The following is a 16,603-nucleotide window of genomic DNA, read 5'->3' on the forward strand; positions in this document are numbered from 1 at the left end:
GTAAGGTCTTTTCTCTGGGAAATGAGTAACAATCCACTATGCTGTCTATTGATTCTTTATGGTTTGCTTTTGCAATTCTGAGACAATATCCTTAGCTCCTTGGCATCAACCTGGACGCAGCATCCTTAGAGCTTCTGTGGTTCAAACCTAGCTTGACTCACATTGCTATTCCAGAGAACATCACTATCACCTCTTATCCTGCTGCAAAGGACCCTAAGGCATCAAATATTGGTATAGACACAACTAGTTTTTAAACTTTCTCAAACTGAGCTAGTTACATTTTACTGTAGCAGGTCTATCTGAGTACACCAAGTAGCTGCCTTCTTTCAACACTTACACTTGACCTAGACTGCCCTCTTGCTCTCAATAATGCTCTGCTAAGTGGCCCTCTGTTTTTGATGTGGGGTCTCTACATATTCAAACAAAAGCCTTCATATGCTTTCTGAAAAAAATTTCCAAAGAGACAGTTACTTGGAAAAATACGATGATTCTTGTTCTAAATCTTTTCTTTTTCTTCTTCTTCTTCTTCTTCTTCTTCTTCTTCTTCTTCTTCTTCTTCTTCTTCTTCTTCTTCTTCTTCTTCTTCTTCTTCTTCTCCTCTTCTTCTTCTTCTTCTCTTCTTCCTCTTCCTCATCCTCCTCCATCTCCTCCTCCTCCACCTCCTCTTCTTCCTCCTCCCCTCCTCCTCTTCCCCTCCTCCTCTTCCTCACTTCTCCTCACCCTCCCATCCCTTCTCCTCCTTTCTCCTGTCTCCTCCTCCCTCCTCTTCCTCTTCTTCCTCTTTTTCTGTCTGTACTCCCTATTCTTTTGGGGTTTTTAGTGTCATAGTCTCATATAGCCCAGGATAGACTCAAATTTACCATGTAACCAATGACGACTCATGATTCCTGATACTTTGTGGAAGTTGTGATACTTTATATCCACCCAGAGTGCTAAGGTTGCAGGTGTGTACCACCATGGCCTGTCTATGTAGTTCTGACAATTGATCCAAAACTTGGTGCACACTGGACAATCATTCTCCCAACTGAGCTATAGACCCAAGCTTCTACACTTTCCCTTAATGACAACATGAACTCTGGAATATTTGAAAATTTTGCTCATGTACTTGGGAGCTCTTGGTTACTTCTAGAGGCTGCAAATGTAGTAATGATAGCAATAAAATAGCAGCTTCCACCCGGAAAGTGACACTAGTCAAGGAGTCAACATCCAGAAACTGTGTAAGCCTTGGGGCCTCAGTTCAGACCTCTGGCTCATCTCGTTTGTTGACTGAGTAAATCTGGGTGTGGCACCAAGTATTTGCATGCCTGGGTAACACAGAAAGAACCAATCTCATAGTAATAAATGAACAAATATTGAAAAAAATCATTAAAACTAGCATCATGGTATTTATGCCACACAGCTGGAGGTTGCGGAAAGCCATCTGGTTGATGCTGTTGCTCAGTAAATGGTTCTTTGATTGAGAGCTCTTCAATGGCGTCCTAAGACAACATTGCGTATCATAAATGGACTTGTTCCCTGGTTCCCGATGCCTTTGGCTCCTCTCTTTGTACTGTGCACACTCAATCTGGCTGAGCTAATGGCAGCCACGTTGTCCATAAAACCCAAATATCCTTTTATCAGCTCTGCCATACCAATTTCATGAGTACGTAACTCCTTGGACCAGAATACAGAATACCAACTGTGTGAAAAAAAAGTGTGATGAATTATAGCTCGGTTCTGATTGCAGTGATCTGAGCCAAATAGAAAACCAGAGATGATGCAGGCGACTCAGGCCTTATAGTTCTGTGCATAACGTGATCTGGATGCTTAAAGTGGGCATATCTTGGAATCTAACATTTTTTCCCTCCTTTCACAAAACAAGATTCTTTTAATTAAAAACATTTTTTAAAAGTTCAGTATGTGTAACTGTTAGCACCTGCTATGTGTTACCAACAGATGTTTCTCACTTACCTAGGGGAACTGTTGTAATTATTCTATAATCATACTGGAATAGCATTTACCAAGAAAGTTTTGTTTGCGACTTTGTAGCATATTCAGTTGGTTATTTTTTTAAATCCCTTCTTCTCTTCGTTTTTTTGTTATCAAGAATACACCTTGACCCATCTCATAAAGGCACTGGAAAACATTTCTAAATCTGTATTGGGTGCACATACATTTATTAGTCAGATGGAGTTATTATTGAAATTAAATCCCATATGTGCAAACGCCTTGTAAGACTCACTTGTGAGTGTCTTTAAGAGCTAGCCTGGACACCGTGCAGTATGGAGACCCTAAATCTTCATTACAGATGCAAAACTGCATTTTCAGAAAGATAGCATCCTTCTAAGAGCCTGGCTTCAAAGGACGCTGTACCGAAAATGAACGCTCTTTACTCTTCCCCAGGTCTTACGAGGAGAAGCAGGCTCTCACAATTCGTCATTTATGATACTAATCACACAATTACCTACAGGCATGTGCTAAATATGAAACTGGTTTCAGCCAAATAATGGTCCAATTGCAAACAATGAATAAGGAGAGATAGCTCCATTCATAACCACTGTTTCAACCGAGCTCGGTAGTAATCAAAGCAATCTGAGGGTGACTCATTAATTAATTGATGTTCTTTTTTTATTATGCGCTATTGAGTTAATGAGTAATTTGGGTGAGATAATTCTCTGAACACATCGATTACTTGAGATATTTTCTGAGGCTTTCACACCAATGACATGCCGAGATGTTAGAATAAGAGGTTCATATTTGTGTGCTCATAATGGCTAAGTTGATGCCAGCACTCAGGAAGACACGTTTAAAGGACGGGATACCAGAGTTCCAGCTCCCTGTGTCGCGGTACGCTAGGTAACGAAGTGCACAAGGCAGGGCCTGACACACAGTAGGCAAAGTCCGCATGAAGTAGTGACTACATCAATCCTTTGTTTCATATAGCCTTGAATTGGGTTTAAAAAAAAAAAAACACATTAAAAAAAACCATGTATAATGGCATTTTTTAAGAAAAAGTAATGATCGAAAGGCTTTTGCTTAAATTGTATTCTGTGTTAATGGCCTATTACAATAAACATGCGGATTGTTTTTGCAACTCACTCAAGTGAACGCTAAGCGTGTTTGGCCTGCATCGTTTCCGCGAGATGGTTTAAGTGACGATTCAAAGGGCAATCTGCCTAACGTGAGAGTTAAAAAAAGAACTGTCTGTGGCTGGGTGTCTTACCAGGGATTCATTCCCTTTCCACCTCCCTCTTTCAACTAGGGCGCCACGTGTCTTCCTTGAGGACGGCATGTAGTGGAGGTTTGGGTTTTAATTCATGTTATAGAGAATTTGAAATTTGCTGACGGCAACGTAGACGCTTCCAGCAAGATCACTATAAATACATGGAAGGGCATGAAAATCACAGCCAGCCACTGCCACCTTCAGTTTGGACATTTTTACTCCTTTCTCACAAAACTAAAATGGCAGAGAGCCTCCGCCTTCAGGGACCTTCAGCGATCTCATTGGAGGGAGCAGCTGATGCGGCTTCCTCTTGCTTGTTGGGATTGAGGTTTAGGAAGGGAAGTTAAGTTCTCATTTTCCCATGGACAACACATGCTGGAAAATTACCGTTTCTTGGTCCTCAATTTCATGGAGATTAAAGATAATCAAAAAAGATCAAGGCTTTAGCCTTTAATCCAGGTGAACAATGTCCCCCCAGATTAAGCCAAAGCGGTGTTGATCCTGTTTGGTTTGGGGAAGGCAAGGATAGTTGAACAGCTTTTCAAAAACTAAGGCAAGTTTGTGATAGGTAACGTGAAAACCCATTTTGGTGGAAAAAAACTGAAGAGCATTTGAAAAATATATGGATAAGCTTCACGCAAACCTTCAATAGCCGTTAAGAGGAGCTGGCAGGGCTGTGTTTCAGAAACTGCTTCCTGTTTGCATTCCCCCTTCTCTCACAGTGTCTCCTCCTTATCAATTTTTGGTTTTGTGTATTCTAAGCTAAGCCCTCACAGCTCATCACAGAACAAACTTGTGGGGCTGAGAGAGCAATGAGAATTGCCTCCTGGGCCACAAATGGAGAGCTTTTCAATTCTTTATTCTACCTCGAATTTGGGGGCACGTGGGACGCTCCCACTCTTAACAATGAACTTTTTCCACAGAAGGTAACAGCAAGATCCTCATGCCTTTTCCTAATAAACTCACGCTTCACGATGACCCAGAGCCACGCCAGCATTGCTGTCAGTTTCGGTTTTGGCCCCAGACCCAGAATGTGGTATAGCATTTAATCACCATTGGCAGGGGACATGTGTAACACAAGTGACAGTGGGAGATGTTTCCTGTACAGTGATGGAGAACAAACTAAGGAAGCCCACAGCGTTGACTCTTCTTGGGAGCAAATATGGTGCATGGTGCCCGTATGGAGTGGGTTTGTGGCGAATCGGTTTCTCCGCAGAATGCGAAATGAACAGAGTATGAGCAGAAGAGGGAGCCATATTCTTGGTTTTATTTCCTTAATTGCAATGTAAGTAATCATTTCCCACAGTTTCTGTTTCTAGAACATTCTTCTTCATCAGCTATCATTTAAATAAGGGGGAACACTTCACCATTAAAAATCAAAACAAAACAATAATTAATATAATTTTTAAAAAAAAAGGTGGATAGATTTTAGCCCAAGTGTTACATAATCTGAGTTGGAAGATGGCGGTGAACGCGAGGGGCCGAGAAAGTGTGACATAGCAAATTCAAAGTGTTTTAAAGATGAGAGTAAATGCCAGGCAGAATACACAATCACCAGGCAGTTCTCAACTTCTTCTCTGCTTCTGTACCAACAGTTCCGAGGCTGTGAGCAGATCCCCGTGTGACTCGGCCATTAGGATCTCAGTGTGCAGTATCCCGATTTCAGGAGGTACACCCTCAAGTCTGTTCTGGGCCGTCAGATCACTGACCATAGATAGACACAAAGCCCTTGTCTCCTAGGGAGAAATCTGGACAACACTTATACGAGATTGTTGAAAATTGTTTATATTATGTCATAATCGTGGTAATACCTTTCTCATTTAGAATAACCCTTTGGAAATTGTTTACATGCTACCCAAAGGCACTAGTTCACGTAGGGTGTGTGACCGGGGAAAAGAAAACGTAGTAAATCTCTAGCGAAGGAAAGGGGCACAGTAAAGGATATCGAAGGGGCATCGCTAAGCTTTAAAGTCACTAAAAATGGCACTTTTCACGTTGGCATAAAATGAAAGTGCTTTAAGATGAAATCGTTATCATTTTTTTTTAAAGCTGATCTTTAGCCCCCTGAAAATAGGGGGTTCTGATGAGAACACGGATACAGCAAAGTGTAGTAGCCGTAAGAAGCGGATGTCACTGACTGCTGTGTGTCTAGTCATTTATTTCTGTCTCTCTAACGTTGATAGGCTTGCTTCCTCTGTGTGTCACCCTTGAGGCTTGCTCCTCAGGTCTGACTAGAAAGGTACAGCCCGTCGAAAGTAGCTGGTAGACACAGAAAGCATAAGCGTACGGTAAGTTTAGACACTGATTGTACCAAATGCAACATTACAAAGAAGCAAACCAAACACAAATGGTAACACAATAAAACTGTATTACATTTGTGCTTCGGATTTACAATACGTTATATACAGTAGTCCAAAATAAACATCTCATGCCAAGTGACACAGAAACAAATAAGCAAGCAAAAAAATCCCGCAATATATACATTCCTTTCTCTCTCTTTAATAATGAACATTCAACTCTTGGACTGGGGCCATTTCACTACATACAGATGCAGTCCGCCTTCTCTTCCACACGGCCATTCTGCCGCTCTATCGCTACCCTATTTTGTAGGTTCCTGTGTCGGTTCTTATATACACGTGAGCACAACGGATAAAAGGATGGAGTGCTTTGCGTTGTTAGGGGTGATGTTGCGGGATCAGCGGACCTGGGGTGCGTAACCTTCTTTCATTAGGCCTTCCTCGTAGTCTGTCTGGCAGAGAATCATATTGTTCTTTAAGAAAAATTTGTCTCCGACACAAAATCTGAAAGCATAAGATAAATAGATAAATAAGTAAGGAGTGCTCAGGTCACTAAAATCCAAAAGACTGTTGTGGGAAGTTACGTTCATCATGAAAGTTAAAATTGTTTTATTTCACTGCTTCATACTTGCATATGTTTAAAGTTCACTATATATATATATGTATGTATATATATATATATATATACATATATATATATATATATATATATAGAGAGAGAGAGAGAGAGAGAGAGAGATAGTATTTATTGGTCGGCAAGGTAAACATTTTCAGCACCAATATTGATATTTCTCCTTTCCTCCCTTCTCTGCTTTTCTTTTCCTAACCCACATTGGCAAGAAGAAAATACTTGATCCATAAAAGCCCTCAGTAAAGTAAAATTAAAAAAATAAAGGGGGTAACATTTGAAATGTAAATAAATAAAAAATATGCAATAAAAATGACATCAATTCAGAAACATGAATGTTTATATCGCTGGTCCTTTGTCCACTTAAAGAGTAAAACACAAAAGGCTCTACGGTGACCCAAAGAATTGGGAAATCGCCCACTTTAATGTTTTCTATTTCAGGCTCCCTTCAACTCTGTTATTGGACATGACTCAGTTTTACTAGTTTGGAACTGCTGTCCATTGAAAGAGGCAAGTGTAACCCCAAGCCTGAGCTATCTTCCTCTGCGACAGATTTCCCTAGTTATGAAATGGTAGATGTCACTACCTGGAAAGCTCCTCATTAAACCAAAGAGAGCAACCTGGATCTGCCTCTTAATATTGATGTGATAAATAAAACCCTCTCCCAGCAGCTAATTATACATTTTAGTTTATAAAGCATTGTTTAAAGTGCAAGACTGTAATGTTTTTAATAAGTACTCTTTTTATATAGCTTCCCAGTGGGTAACTCTACGGACACAATTAAGGTCAGAAACGAATGCTTGTGCAGTTTCCAGTGCATTTAGCAATAAAGTAACTCTGGCCAGATATCTCATCTCTTCTCTTCTCTTCTCTTCTCTTCTCTTCTCTTCTCTTCTCTTCTCTTCTCTTCTCTTCTCTTCTCTTCTCTCTCTCTCTCTCTCTCTCTCTCTCTCCTCTCTCTCTCCTCTCTCTCTCCTCTCCTCTTCTCTCTCTCTCCTCTCCTCTTCTCTCTCTCTCTCTCCCCTCTCTTCTCTCTCTCTATATATACACTATACACACACACACACACACACACACACACACACACACACACACACACACACACTTGTAACAATGGAATGTTCAAACAGCAGTGTTTAGTAGTGTGGAGTGAGAACGACTCTTTGTAATTATCGAGGCTGACCCATGTGACCTTTAGTGGTGGTCGTTCTTTATCAGACAGTCAATTCTCTGGCAGAAATCTTAGTGGCTGGATTAAACTGTGTAGTGGAAGCCACCCTTTAATGCTCCGTGAAGTTGAAGGTTTAAATGAGGGGCACTCGGGCTGATTTACATCTGCAAAGATTGGAATTCTAGACAAACAGTGAATCTATTTATTTTCCATCCCCGCAGCTTTGGAAATTTATCCTTATACCGGCTAAGTAGATGGAGGGGAAATAGTGTAATAAAAAAAGTAGATTGAAAAGAATTAGCTCTCCTCTTAAAGGAAAATTGGTCTGTTTTATTTGTGGAATTTGCTTTTTTCCCCGGGATTACTGCCTGCTGCTGATGTTGGTTTAAAGTAGACGCTCAGCTCTGTTCGTGAAATCCTGGATTTGTTTGCAGCGCACCTACTGGACAAGATGCACATTTGAGTTTGGGACTTTGAATATATTTTTATTTCCTTTTTCCCCCCTAGCTTTAGCCTGCGGGCTTCAAATATTACATTTAAACAGCAATGTTTAATAAATTGGTTTATGTAGCTATTGTGACCATGAAAACATTTTGCATCAATGAAAATATTTCTCCTTTATTTGGATAATGCATAGGAGCCCAAATTTGACTTTTATCTTTTATGTAAAATTAAGTGAGATAGCATTTACAACATATTTAATTAGGGTTCCGGACCATCAGTTTATATTACTGTTGAAATTAATTTTAGCTCGTTAATAATAAAATATTATATCTGAATAAATGCGTGTAATAAAGCCCTCCTGTTTTTGCTGTTAGTGTGTTGGTTTTCCTGCAAGGCAATTTATCCGGAAATATTTTTCAGTGTTCCTTATCTCTAACTTTTGTTTAATTTCTTTTCAGGCACCTAAATTCTGTTAGCCAGCCTATACAGAGATGGGAATATGCCATAGAACCCTTTCCAACGGTACCCTGCCATTCTCTGCTCAGAGTCCTGTAAGTCAGAATATTTTCTTTTGTAAGTGACTTAGGCCAGGGTTGTCACAGTGAGCAAGAGATAGAAGCAGCCATCCTGGGGACCTGGCTTCATGTTTTGCTCCTGTCATACACCTGATGCACACATACACACATGGGCGTATGCCCGTGCAGGCATGGGCACATGCCACTGTTTTCATACTTGAGTTCTCTGTAAGAGAGACGAAGACACAGGATGCAACTGGAGAGAGTTCACCATGGAAAGTAGAGGGAAAGGATAGGCTGCAGGTAGGATGCAGACTCCAGCCTTCCGCTGGTGGCCAAGAGGATGAAGCTCCAGCTTCCCTCATTCTACATCATTAGTCACTCCATCTGTAGGATTTGGTGAGGAATGGAAACCCCATATGTGTGGTGATGTTTAGAATGTGTATAAAACTGTCACCTTCTAGAACGTACTCAGAAACAAAGCACACATGGTCAAACTCGTTCCTTGCATCCAACCTAGTAAGTCAGTATACCCTGGGCTCCTACAAGAACGCCCAACACCTGCCAGGGTTCCCACAGCTTGAACGCATATGGTGAACTGAAGCTCCTTTGCTCTGTGTGGATCCCTGACCTGTTCTTTCATCCAGGTCAGCGAAATGTGAGGAGTGAAGATAAGTTTGTTTGTTTATCAGGTTTTTTTTTTTCTTGAAATAGAGAATCCTTCTGCTGCTTAGGCTGAAACCCAGTCTTCGGGCCACTGGAAAGCCCGCCACGGCCTTACTCTTACGAATTCACCATGCCTCAGCCTGCTGGATGCTGCTGTTGTAGGGACAAGTCAGATTATTGCACTCCCTTGTGCATTTATGGTAAGCCTTAGATGGGACATATCTGACATATCCTATACTGGTACAGAGAAGTGAGTAAATCCAAAAATGAGCAACTGTACATTAAAATATTTCCTTCTTAGATGTTTCATAACTAACTTCTTAACACCTGGCAAAATATATTTTATGTACATTTCAATCCACCTATAAAGGTAAACATTATATAGAACGTGGTTTAAAAAGTGTCACAGCCACACCTAACTTACAAAACAGTGTAGGCAGTGTTGGCAGCTGTGGTTAGAAGACTATGGCCATTCAGTTAAGGTCATTATTGTCCCATATAGGGGCTGTTGGATGGTAAGTGCTTGCCACACTAGAAAAAGGATCTTAGTTCAAACCACAGCATGTAAATAGTCCCTCATGGCCATGTTTAACCCCAGGAGAGACAAGGGAATCCCTGAGGCTTGCTGGGAGTCTCTTTTACTGAACTGATGGGCTTAAGGTGCACTGAAAGATTTGTCTGAAAAAATATAGTGGAGGGAACATGACTGTAAAAGACACTGACTGTCAGTCTCTGCTCTCTACCTGTACTTTTACACGTATATCCATCCACACATCCACACACAAGTGTTCTTGCATAAAGATGCATGCATACATGCACACACACATTCACTCTCCATCTCAAACATGTATCTATGCTCACATATGTAGATGTGAAAAATTAGAGTAACAATGTAGGTATTAAATGTTCAACAAAAGAAGCATTAACTGTAATTCTGTTAGGAAAGGCTAATTTCTAATATAACCTGCGTCTTATGAGGTTCAACATTAGTGGAAAAAAAAACATTTTGAACATGATGATTGCTAAAAAACATGCTGTAAGTGTATTAAAAGGTCTGCCTAAAACTTGTGCACAAACATTCATCATCTTCCTTGTAATTTAGTGCTAATTGTTTGTGGTATTGGTCAGCTCTATTAGCTTCATTCTTATTCATAAATTACTTAAGAAGAAAAATGCAATTAGGTTATTAAGTAATCTAATATTCATATGTTGAAATTAAGAATACAGTTAAGTTCCAGCTGAGGATGAGTCTAGCTTACTTCATACAGTTTTTGAGTCCTGAGAAGCATAAGAATGAATTGTAATCAATATCCTTTTGTTCTAAAATAGGGATCTTAGAGCTGTCTTCCTTTTTATTTTATTTTATTTTCTTTGAAAATCCCACATGATGCATTTTAAACATTATCATGACCTCTTGAAACTTTCCACCTTCCGGTCAGAGCAGGGTATCAAACTCTGTCCTAAGATGCCTCCATTTGCAATATGCGTTTGAAGAAATGAGAAAGTTAACCTAGTCGATTTTATTTCTCTAAGATCAGAGATGTCCAATCATAACTATTTTCTGGTTTTATAATAGTTTAAAAAAAAGGGGGGAGATCTGGTACATATTTCCGTCACCTCTCCTTTCCCACTCAGCATTCAATCAGTAAGGAGCAGAGCGCTCAGTACAGCAGTATTCAGCAAGAGGCAGTCTCCTGGTCTGTACAATCATGAGCAAATTTCCTGTCTTTCCCTGTTGACAGCCCAATTGGCATTGCACACATTGCATACCTTACCATCCCTTCAGCACCAAGGAATGCTATGCATATCCCAGATCCTGCGATAAATCACTCAAAGTCAACTTTACCTCAGCCCTGCAGGAACTGGTTATACTTGCATACTCTCAGTCAGAAAACGAAATACTCTCGTGAAATTGGTTTGCTCCAGAGAATAAAACCCTGACGTGCTTCACCAAAATCTTGAGTTGACCATTTCCTACCTTGGGCAGAGTACTTACATTTTTCGGAAATCTGCTGTGTCTGTACAATGCCATGTGTATATATGTTTTCAGGGCCAACCAGTAACCTAGGAACTCTTTCCTGAAAACTCAACACATCAGCCCCAAGGTATTTCCCTGAACCTGAAAAATGGATCGCTCTTCCCTCAGCGTAGATCTAACCAAGTAGATTAGGCTATTCGGCGGATCTCTGTATCTTGTCTCCCCCAGAGTGCTGAACTCATTGAGTTTCTCAAAGAATCTAGATTTTATTCACTTGAACTTCCACAGGGCCTACCATTGTTTTGGTCCGTGAAATGGAAAAGAAAATGTTGAGTCAGAGGCTCAGCTCTGAGCCAATGTGCTTGCTGCCAGCCTGAGTTTGATTCCCTGGGTGTACAGGGTAGGAGGAAGAGAGGCAACTCCCACAGGCTGTTCTCCAACCTCTGACCATGCCCTGAATTCACCCGTACCAGAACATTAGCACATGTAAGTGTTTTCAAAGTAAATATCACAAAAAGAAAAAATGACATGTTTTTATTATCCTTTTTATATATTGGGGGATATTTCACTACAAACACGCTGATTAGTTTTTTCTTTTTCTTCCAAAGTCGTTATTTAATTTTCTGTGGTAGAACTTTTCAGCCTTTAAGAAATTAATGTATTGTAGAGATTTTTTTAATTCCAAACGAAAATTAAATTATTATAAAATAAGTTCTAAAATGATTTTAACTCAGCCTTCTTTTTTTTAAAGGGAGACATTTGTAGTTTAAATACGGGATCTACATTTTTAACCATGCTTTGCCTGAAAAGACATAGATGTGCTCATGTTATTATTACTGCTTTATAGCTTTATCTGTGGTATATGCATGTGTACAAGCATGTGCATGTGTGTATTCATGCATGTGCACAATCATGTGCATGCATATTAATTTGTGTGCATGTGCAAGTATTCATGTTCTCATACACAAATATGTACGGAGTTTGGAAGTAAACATTGGGTTCCTACAGTACTCTTATTATTATTTATTGTTATTATTATTATCAAGAAATTTGGGGGATGTTCTTTCAATTTCATGGAACAAGATTTGGAAATCCTTTCTATAATTTTGTTTTTCTTTTTTAGGGGGCACAGGTGTAAAGTGCAAATACCACAGCGTATGTGGGGACCAGAGAACATCTTGAGAGAGTAGTTCTTCCCTTCCACAGTATGGATTTAAATGATCATACTCTGATTCTTTTTTTTTTCTTTTTCTTTTTTTCGGAGCTGGGAACCGAACCCAGGGCCTTGCGCTTGCTAGGCAAGCGCTCTACCACTGAGCTAAATCCCCAACTCTCATACTCTGATTCTTGTGTCTTCTCCATGCAGTCACCTCACTGGTCCTTCTTTCCCTTTTTGAGCCTTCCACTGAAATGCAGTTCACACACTCAGCTACACTGGTGAACCAGAGAACGCCATGGATCTGTCTTACCTACTTTCACAGCACCGAGATTACAGGTGTGGAACCACTTGTCTGGTTTTATATGGGTGCTGTGTCTGGGCCATGCACAGCAGCCTTGTTATGCCTACTACTCAGGGGATTAAGACAGCAGGATCCTAAGTTCAAGGCCAACATGTGCTATAGAGGGATTTCATAGCTAAACTGGAAAACTTAGTGTTCCCTGTCTCATTGGAGAAGAAGGGAAGAGGGCTATGGGCATATTTCCATGGTACAATGCCTGTCGAGAATATACAAGTCTCTGGGTTCAATCTCCTGGACTCTAAAGATAAATAAACCCATACATAAATACATATTCAGAAACAAAATTTAAGATGAGCATTGAATAAAATTAATACATTTCTGTAATCCCATAATTTGAAATGTGAATGAAGTTTGCTTTGGGGGAAATGTCCATGAAGGATCTTTCCCTCCCATCTCTCTGAGAAAGATGACAAGGCTTTGTCATAGCCTTTGTCAGGAGGTGGCCATGTTGGATGCGTCTCCAAAGCAAATGTCAGTGGAAGAGGAGCATATTCTATCCTGAAACCCTTGTGTATTCAGGTGACCACGTCTGAGTGCTCTGCTTGACTGATGAAGATTAGCTGACTTCCTGCGCTGAGGAGGTTTGTCTCGTAAGGACCACAGTGACAAGACAATCACCAAGTGCTAATTGTGCATAACCAGTGCTAAAGATATGCAGCCCCTTTACGGCAGGTAATAAATGAAGCGAGCATAGAAACGTATTAGGTGCTTTTGTAATGAGGTTGCAGTAGTGTTTTGCAGCATTAAGAATCTGAGCAGTTTCCGGAGTCAAAATTTAGGAGTATTTGTCTTACTTGACTGAGTTCTACCGAGCAGTGGACTTAATTGTGAGTGTAACTTTTTATTTCCACAATGGAATAAATCTGATCTATGATCAGTAAATAGCATTAACCACCTTCAATTACTTTGCATCATAATGGGACTTAGGCTGACTTTAGCACTTTTAGGATGCGTTCCTTTTCAGTGAAGAAGGTGGATAAAATATGGAAGCCTGCCCTAGTGGAAAAATGGACACAGGGCATAAACAGTTCCCCGGAGGAGCAAACTCGGAAGGGCTACAAGTCAGCACAAAAACACCAACTAAAAATTATAATCAGGTGGCAGCTTTCGTCTCTGAAGGTGATGGGAATTTCTTTCTAAATAATAAGCCCCCGTGTTAGGGCAATGGTGAGATCTGAGCAAATTTCCTGTGAGAGTAATGGGTATAGCTTCTATAAAGATCACTTGGTCAACATTTATCTGATGCTTTCTCATTGTTGTGCTCTTTTCCTAACTAATTACACTCCCGTGAACTCATCCTGACACAGAGTTGAGCTTTTTCTTTTTTTTTTTTTTTTTTTTTTTGCCTAGAGAGTCAGTGTTTCATCAATGATACAAAGTACACTGTAGAAATAACAAAAGCATCAGACCACACAATGCTGACTTAATACTTGGTCAATGGGATGCAAAATAGCTTAACATGTCTTAAAAGAGATTTCATCAGGTAAAAAGATACATAATAGAGATTAAATGAAAGAGTTCAAATATCACACACTAAGATACTTTCCTGTTAGACTGTTTAACAAAGAATTTTTTAAATTCATTCTGTGTGCTTATATCCTACTCACCACAATCTTTAAGTCTCCATCCCAGATGCATTCCTACCTTTCAAACCCTTCCCAACCTAATGATTTATTCCTGTTACTACTACTACTACTACTACTACTACTACTACTACTACTACTACTACTACTACTCTTTTTAGACAAGAGTGTTACTGTGTACCTCAGGCTTGCAACTAACTCTATCCTCCTGCCTCCAGCTTCTGAATGTCGAGATTATAGGCATTTGCAGTCCTGTGGAAGAGTGCCATTGCTACTTTTATAAATCTGTTTAAATATCTGTATAATATAGAGAAGTTATACATAATTTGTCATGTATACATAAAAAAATCACAACTGGCTATAGACTAACATACTATTTTAGTTTAGAATAGTGAAGGCTAGTGCTCTTTCTCACTTTGAACTCTTCTTCTATAAATATGAAAGTGTTCCTAAGTAGAACAGGTAAACAAGATGCTCGTTTAAAGATAGTCGTCAATGCTGCTGCCGTAAGTGAATCAACCTGTGACATGAACAGATGTGTTCTAACATTACAGCTAACACACCTTTAAAACATGTGCATATACACGTTTCCATGCACGTATGTGTGTCTGGATGGATGTGGGGGTGTTTGTGCTTGTATATCTGTATTTTTCAAAAAAAAATGACATGGGAATTTTCTCATTTATTGTTGGCTAAGTGTCATCTTAAACTGACTTAAACCTTTGTTGACCTAAAACATTTACTGGGAAGAAGCAAGATACAAGATGGTGCCTAGGTTATTGTGAAGGTAAATGCAATATAGTAAGTTATAGCAGGCAATATTCTAAACACCTATATTTGGCAAGAGACTCCATAGCGGTATAGATCTTATAGAAATACCAAGTCATTGGGTTATAATTTGAACAGGGAAAATTATACATATAGAAGGCAAGACTTTTTGAAAATCTACCCTGGATCTATTGAAAAGTATTTTATTCAACTTACATACTTTGTAAGACAGGTATCTGGTTTTCCATTTTGTTGATATAGAAACTGCAGGAATTTAGACAAAGTAACATATTGAAAATCACAACCCTAATAAAGTAGCTAAGACACGTTGGGTCCAGAATTTGAATCTGTTCTTGCCATGAACATATCCTATCCTATTATTTCATGGGGCTCCATGAGGGGACAGAATCAAATAGGACTTTTCAGAGAATGCTACGTGAGTTGAGAATGTGAAGAAATTTTAAGTGGTGACACACTATGTGTCACCTTTTCTCACAGGTACTATATGTTCTTGAACTCTTAGCAAGGGTCTTTGAATTTTGAACACCGTGGTTTTGATATTCATCGTTTCGCCATGTTTGCTTGCTCATTGAGACAGGCTCTCACCATGGCACCGGCTCTCCTGGAACTTGCTATGTAAATGGGTCATCTTGAACTCACCTAGATCTGCTTTCTTCTACCCCTCAGGAACCGGGATAAAAGGTGTGCACCCCCATTCCTGGCCCCAACTGGCAGGCACACTTACAATATTGTAACATCTGCATCACTTATGGAAAAGGTAGAGCCATTGAATAACTCCCAGTGAAGAGTATAATATTTGATAAAGGAATAGGTGAAGTATTTATGATAGTTTTAGTTGAAACAGTTTTGAAACTGTCTAATCATGTGTCACAAATGAGGAAACTGGATCCAGAGAGATGATGCTGTTAGCTTAAGACTGGACATTCGGTTTGTGGTAGAGCCTAGAGTACAATTCAGGTTTATAGGCTTCTTTTTTTAATTGGATATTTTATGTATTTACATCTCAAATGTTATGCAATAGTATTTCCATTGCTGCCTTTCTGAAGCTGGTGATTGTTTAATTATTAGATACCTGTGGCTCCGCTGCGAAGAGACTGGTGTTAGCTAAGAGTATACAGAGACCATGTTCAGAATTCAGATAAGGAGTCAAGATGCAGAAGCTAGAAAGACAATAAGGTGAAAGCTACCTTCCTGTCACCAACTCCTTGTCTCTAAAAGAATTGCACGACAGTAAAAAGGTAGAGGTATGTTTGTGTGTACATGTGAACAAACGTGTGTTTGTGTGTATGTGTGTATGAGTGTGTGCATATGTATATGTGTGTATGAAAGTGTGTGTATATGTTTGTGTGTTTGTGAATGCATGACTGTGTATCAGTGAGTGTGTATATTGGTGTGTGTATTGTGTGCATGTGAATATGAGTATGAGGAATGTGTATGTGTTTGTGTGCTTGCATGTGCACGTGTGTATCAGCGAGTGTGTGTATTGGTATGTGTGTTTGTGTACATGTGAATATGAGTATAAGGTGTGTGTATGTGTGTATATGTGTTTGTGTGTTTGTGTATGCACGTGTACAAACATGTGTGTTTGTGTATGAGTGCATGTGCATGTACATGTGTATATGAAAGTGTGTGTGTTTGTGTTTGTGTTTGTGCGCACGCATGTCTCAGTGAATGTGTGTATTGGTGTGTGTGATTGTGTGTGAATGAATGTGAATATGAGTATGAGGTGTATGCATGTGTGCATGTGAGCCTATGTATTGGTTTGCGTGTGTGTCTGCACGTGTGTGCATGCACAGAGGTCAAAGGACAG

The 16,603-nt window shown here is 39.7% G+C and overlaps 1 protein-coding gene across 10 annotated transcripts in view; it reads right to left on the bottom strand.

Annotated features, from left to right (window-relative positions):
• Window positions 1-4,447: 4,447 nt before the first annotated feature.
• Window positions 4,448-16,603, bottom strand: part of Lmo3 (LIM domain only 3) — a 63,036-nt gene continuing 50,880 nt past the window's right edge. For 9 of the 10 annotated variants that reach the window (XM_087658526.1, XM_087658527.1, XM_087658525.1 and 6 more), the window contains one exon: window positions 4,448-6,003. In XM_087658526.1, the coding sequence (XP_087514652.1) occupies window positions 5,898-6,003 (106 nt within the window). In that variant the 3' untranslated portion in view covers window positions 4,448-5,897. The remainder of the gene's footprint in view (window positions 6,004-16,603) is intronic. The other variant, NM_001399648.1, reaches the window with a different exon arrangement.

This window comes from Rattus norvegicus, chromosome 4 (genome assembly GCF_021556685.1).
Source record: "Rattus norvegicus strain SHRSP/BbbUtx chromosome 4, alternate assembly SHRSP_T2T, whole genome shotgun sequence".
In the NCBI taxonomy this organism is placed as follows: Eukaryota; Metazoa; Chordata; class Mammalia; order Rodentia; family Muridae; genus Rattus; species Rattus norvegicus.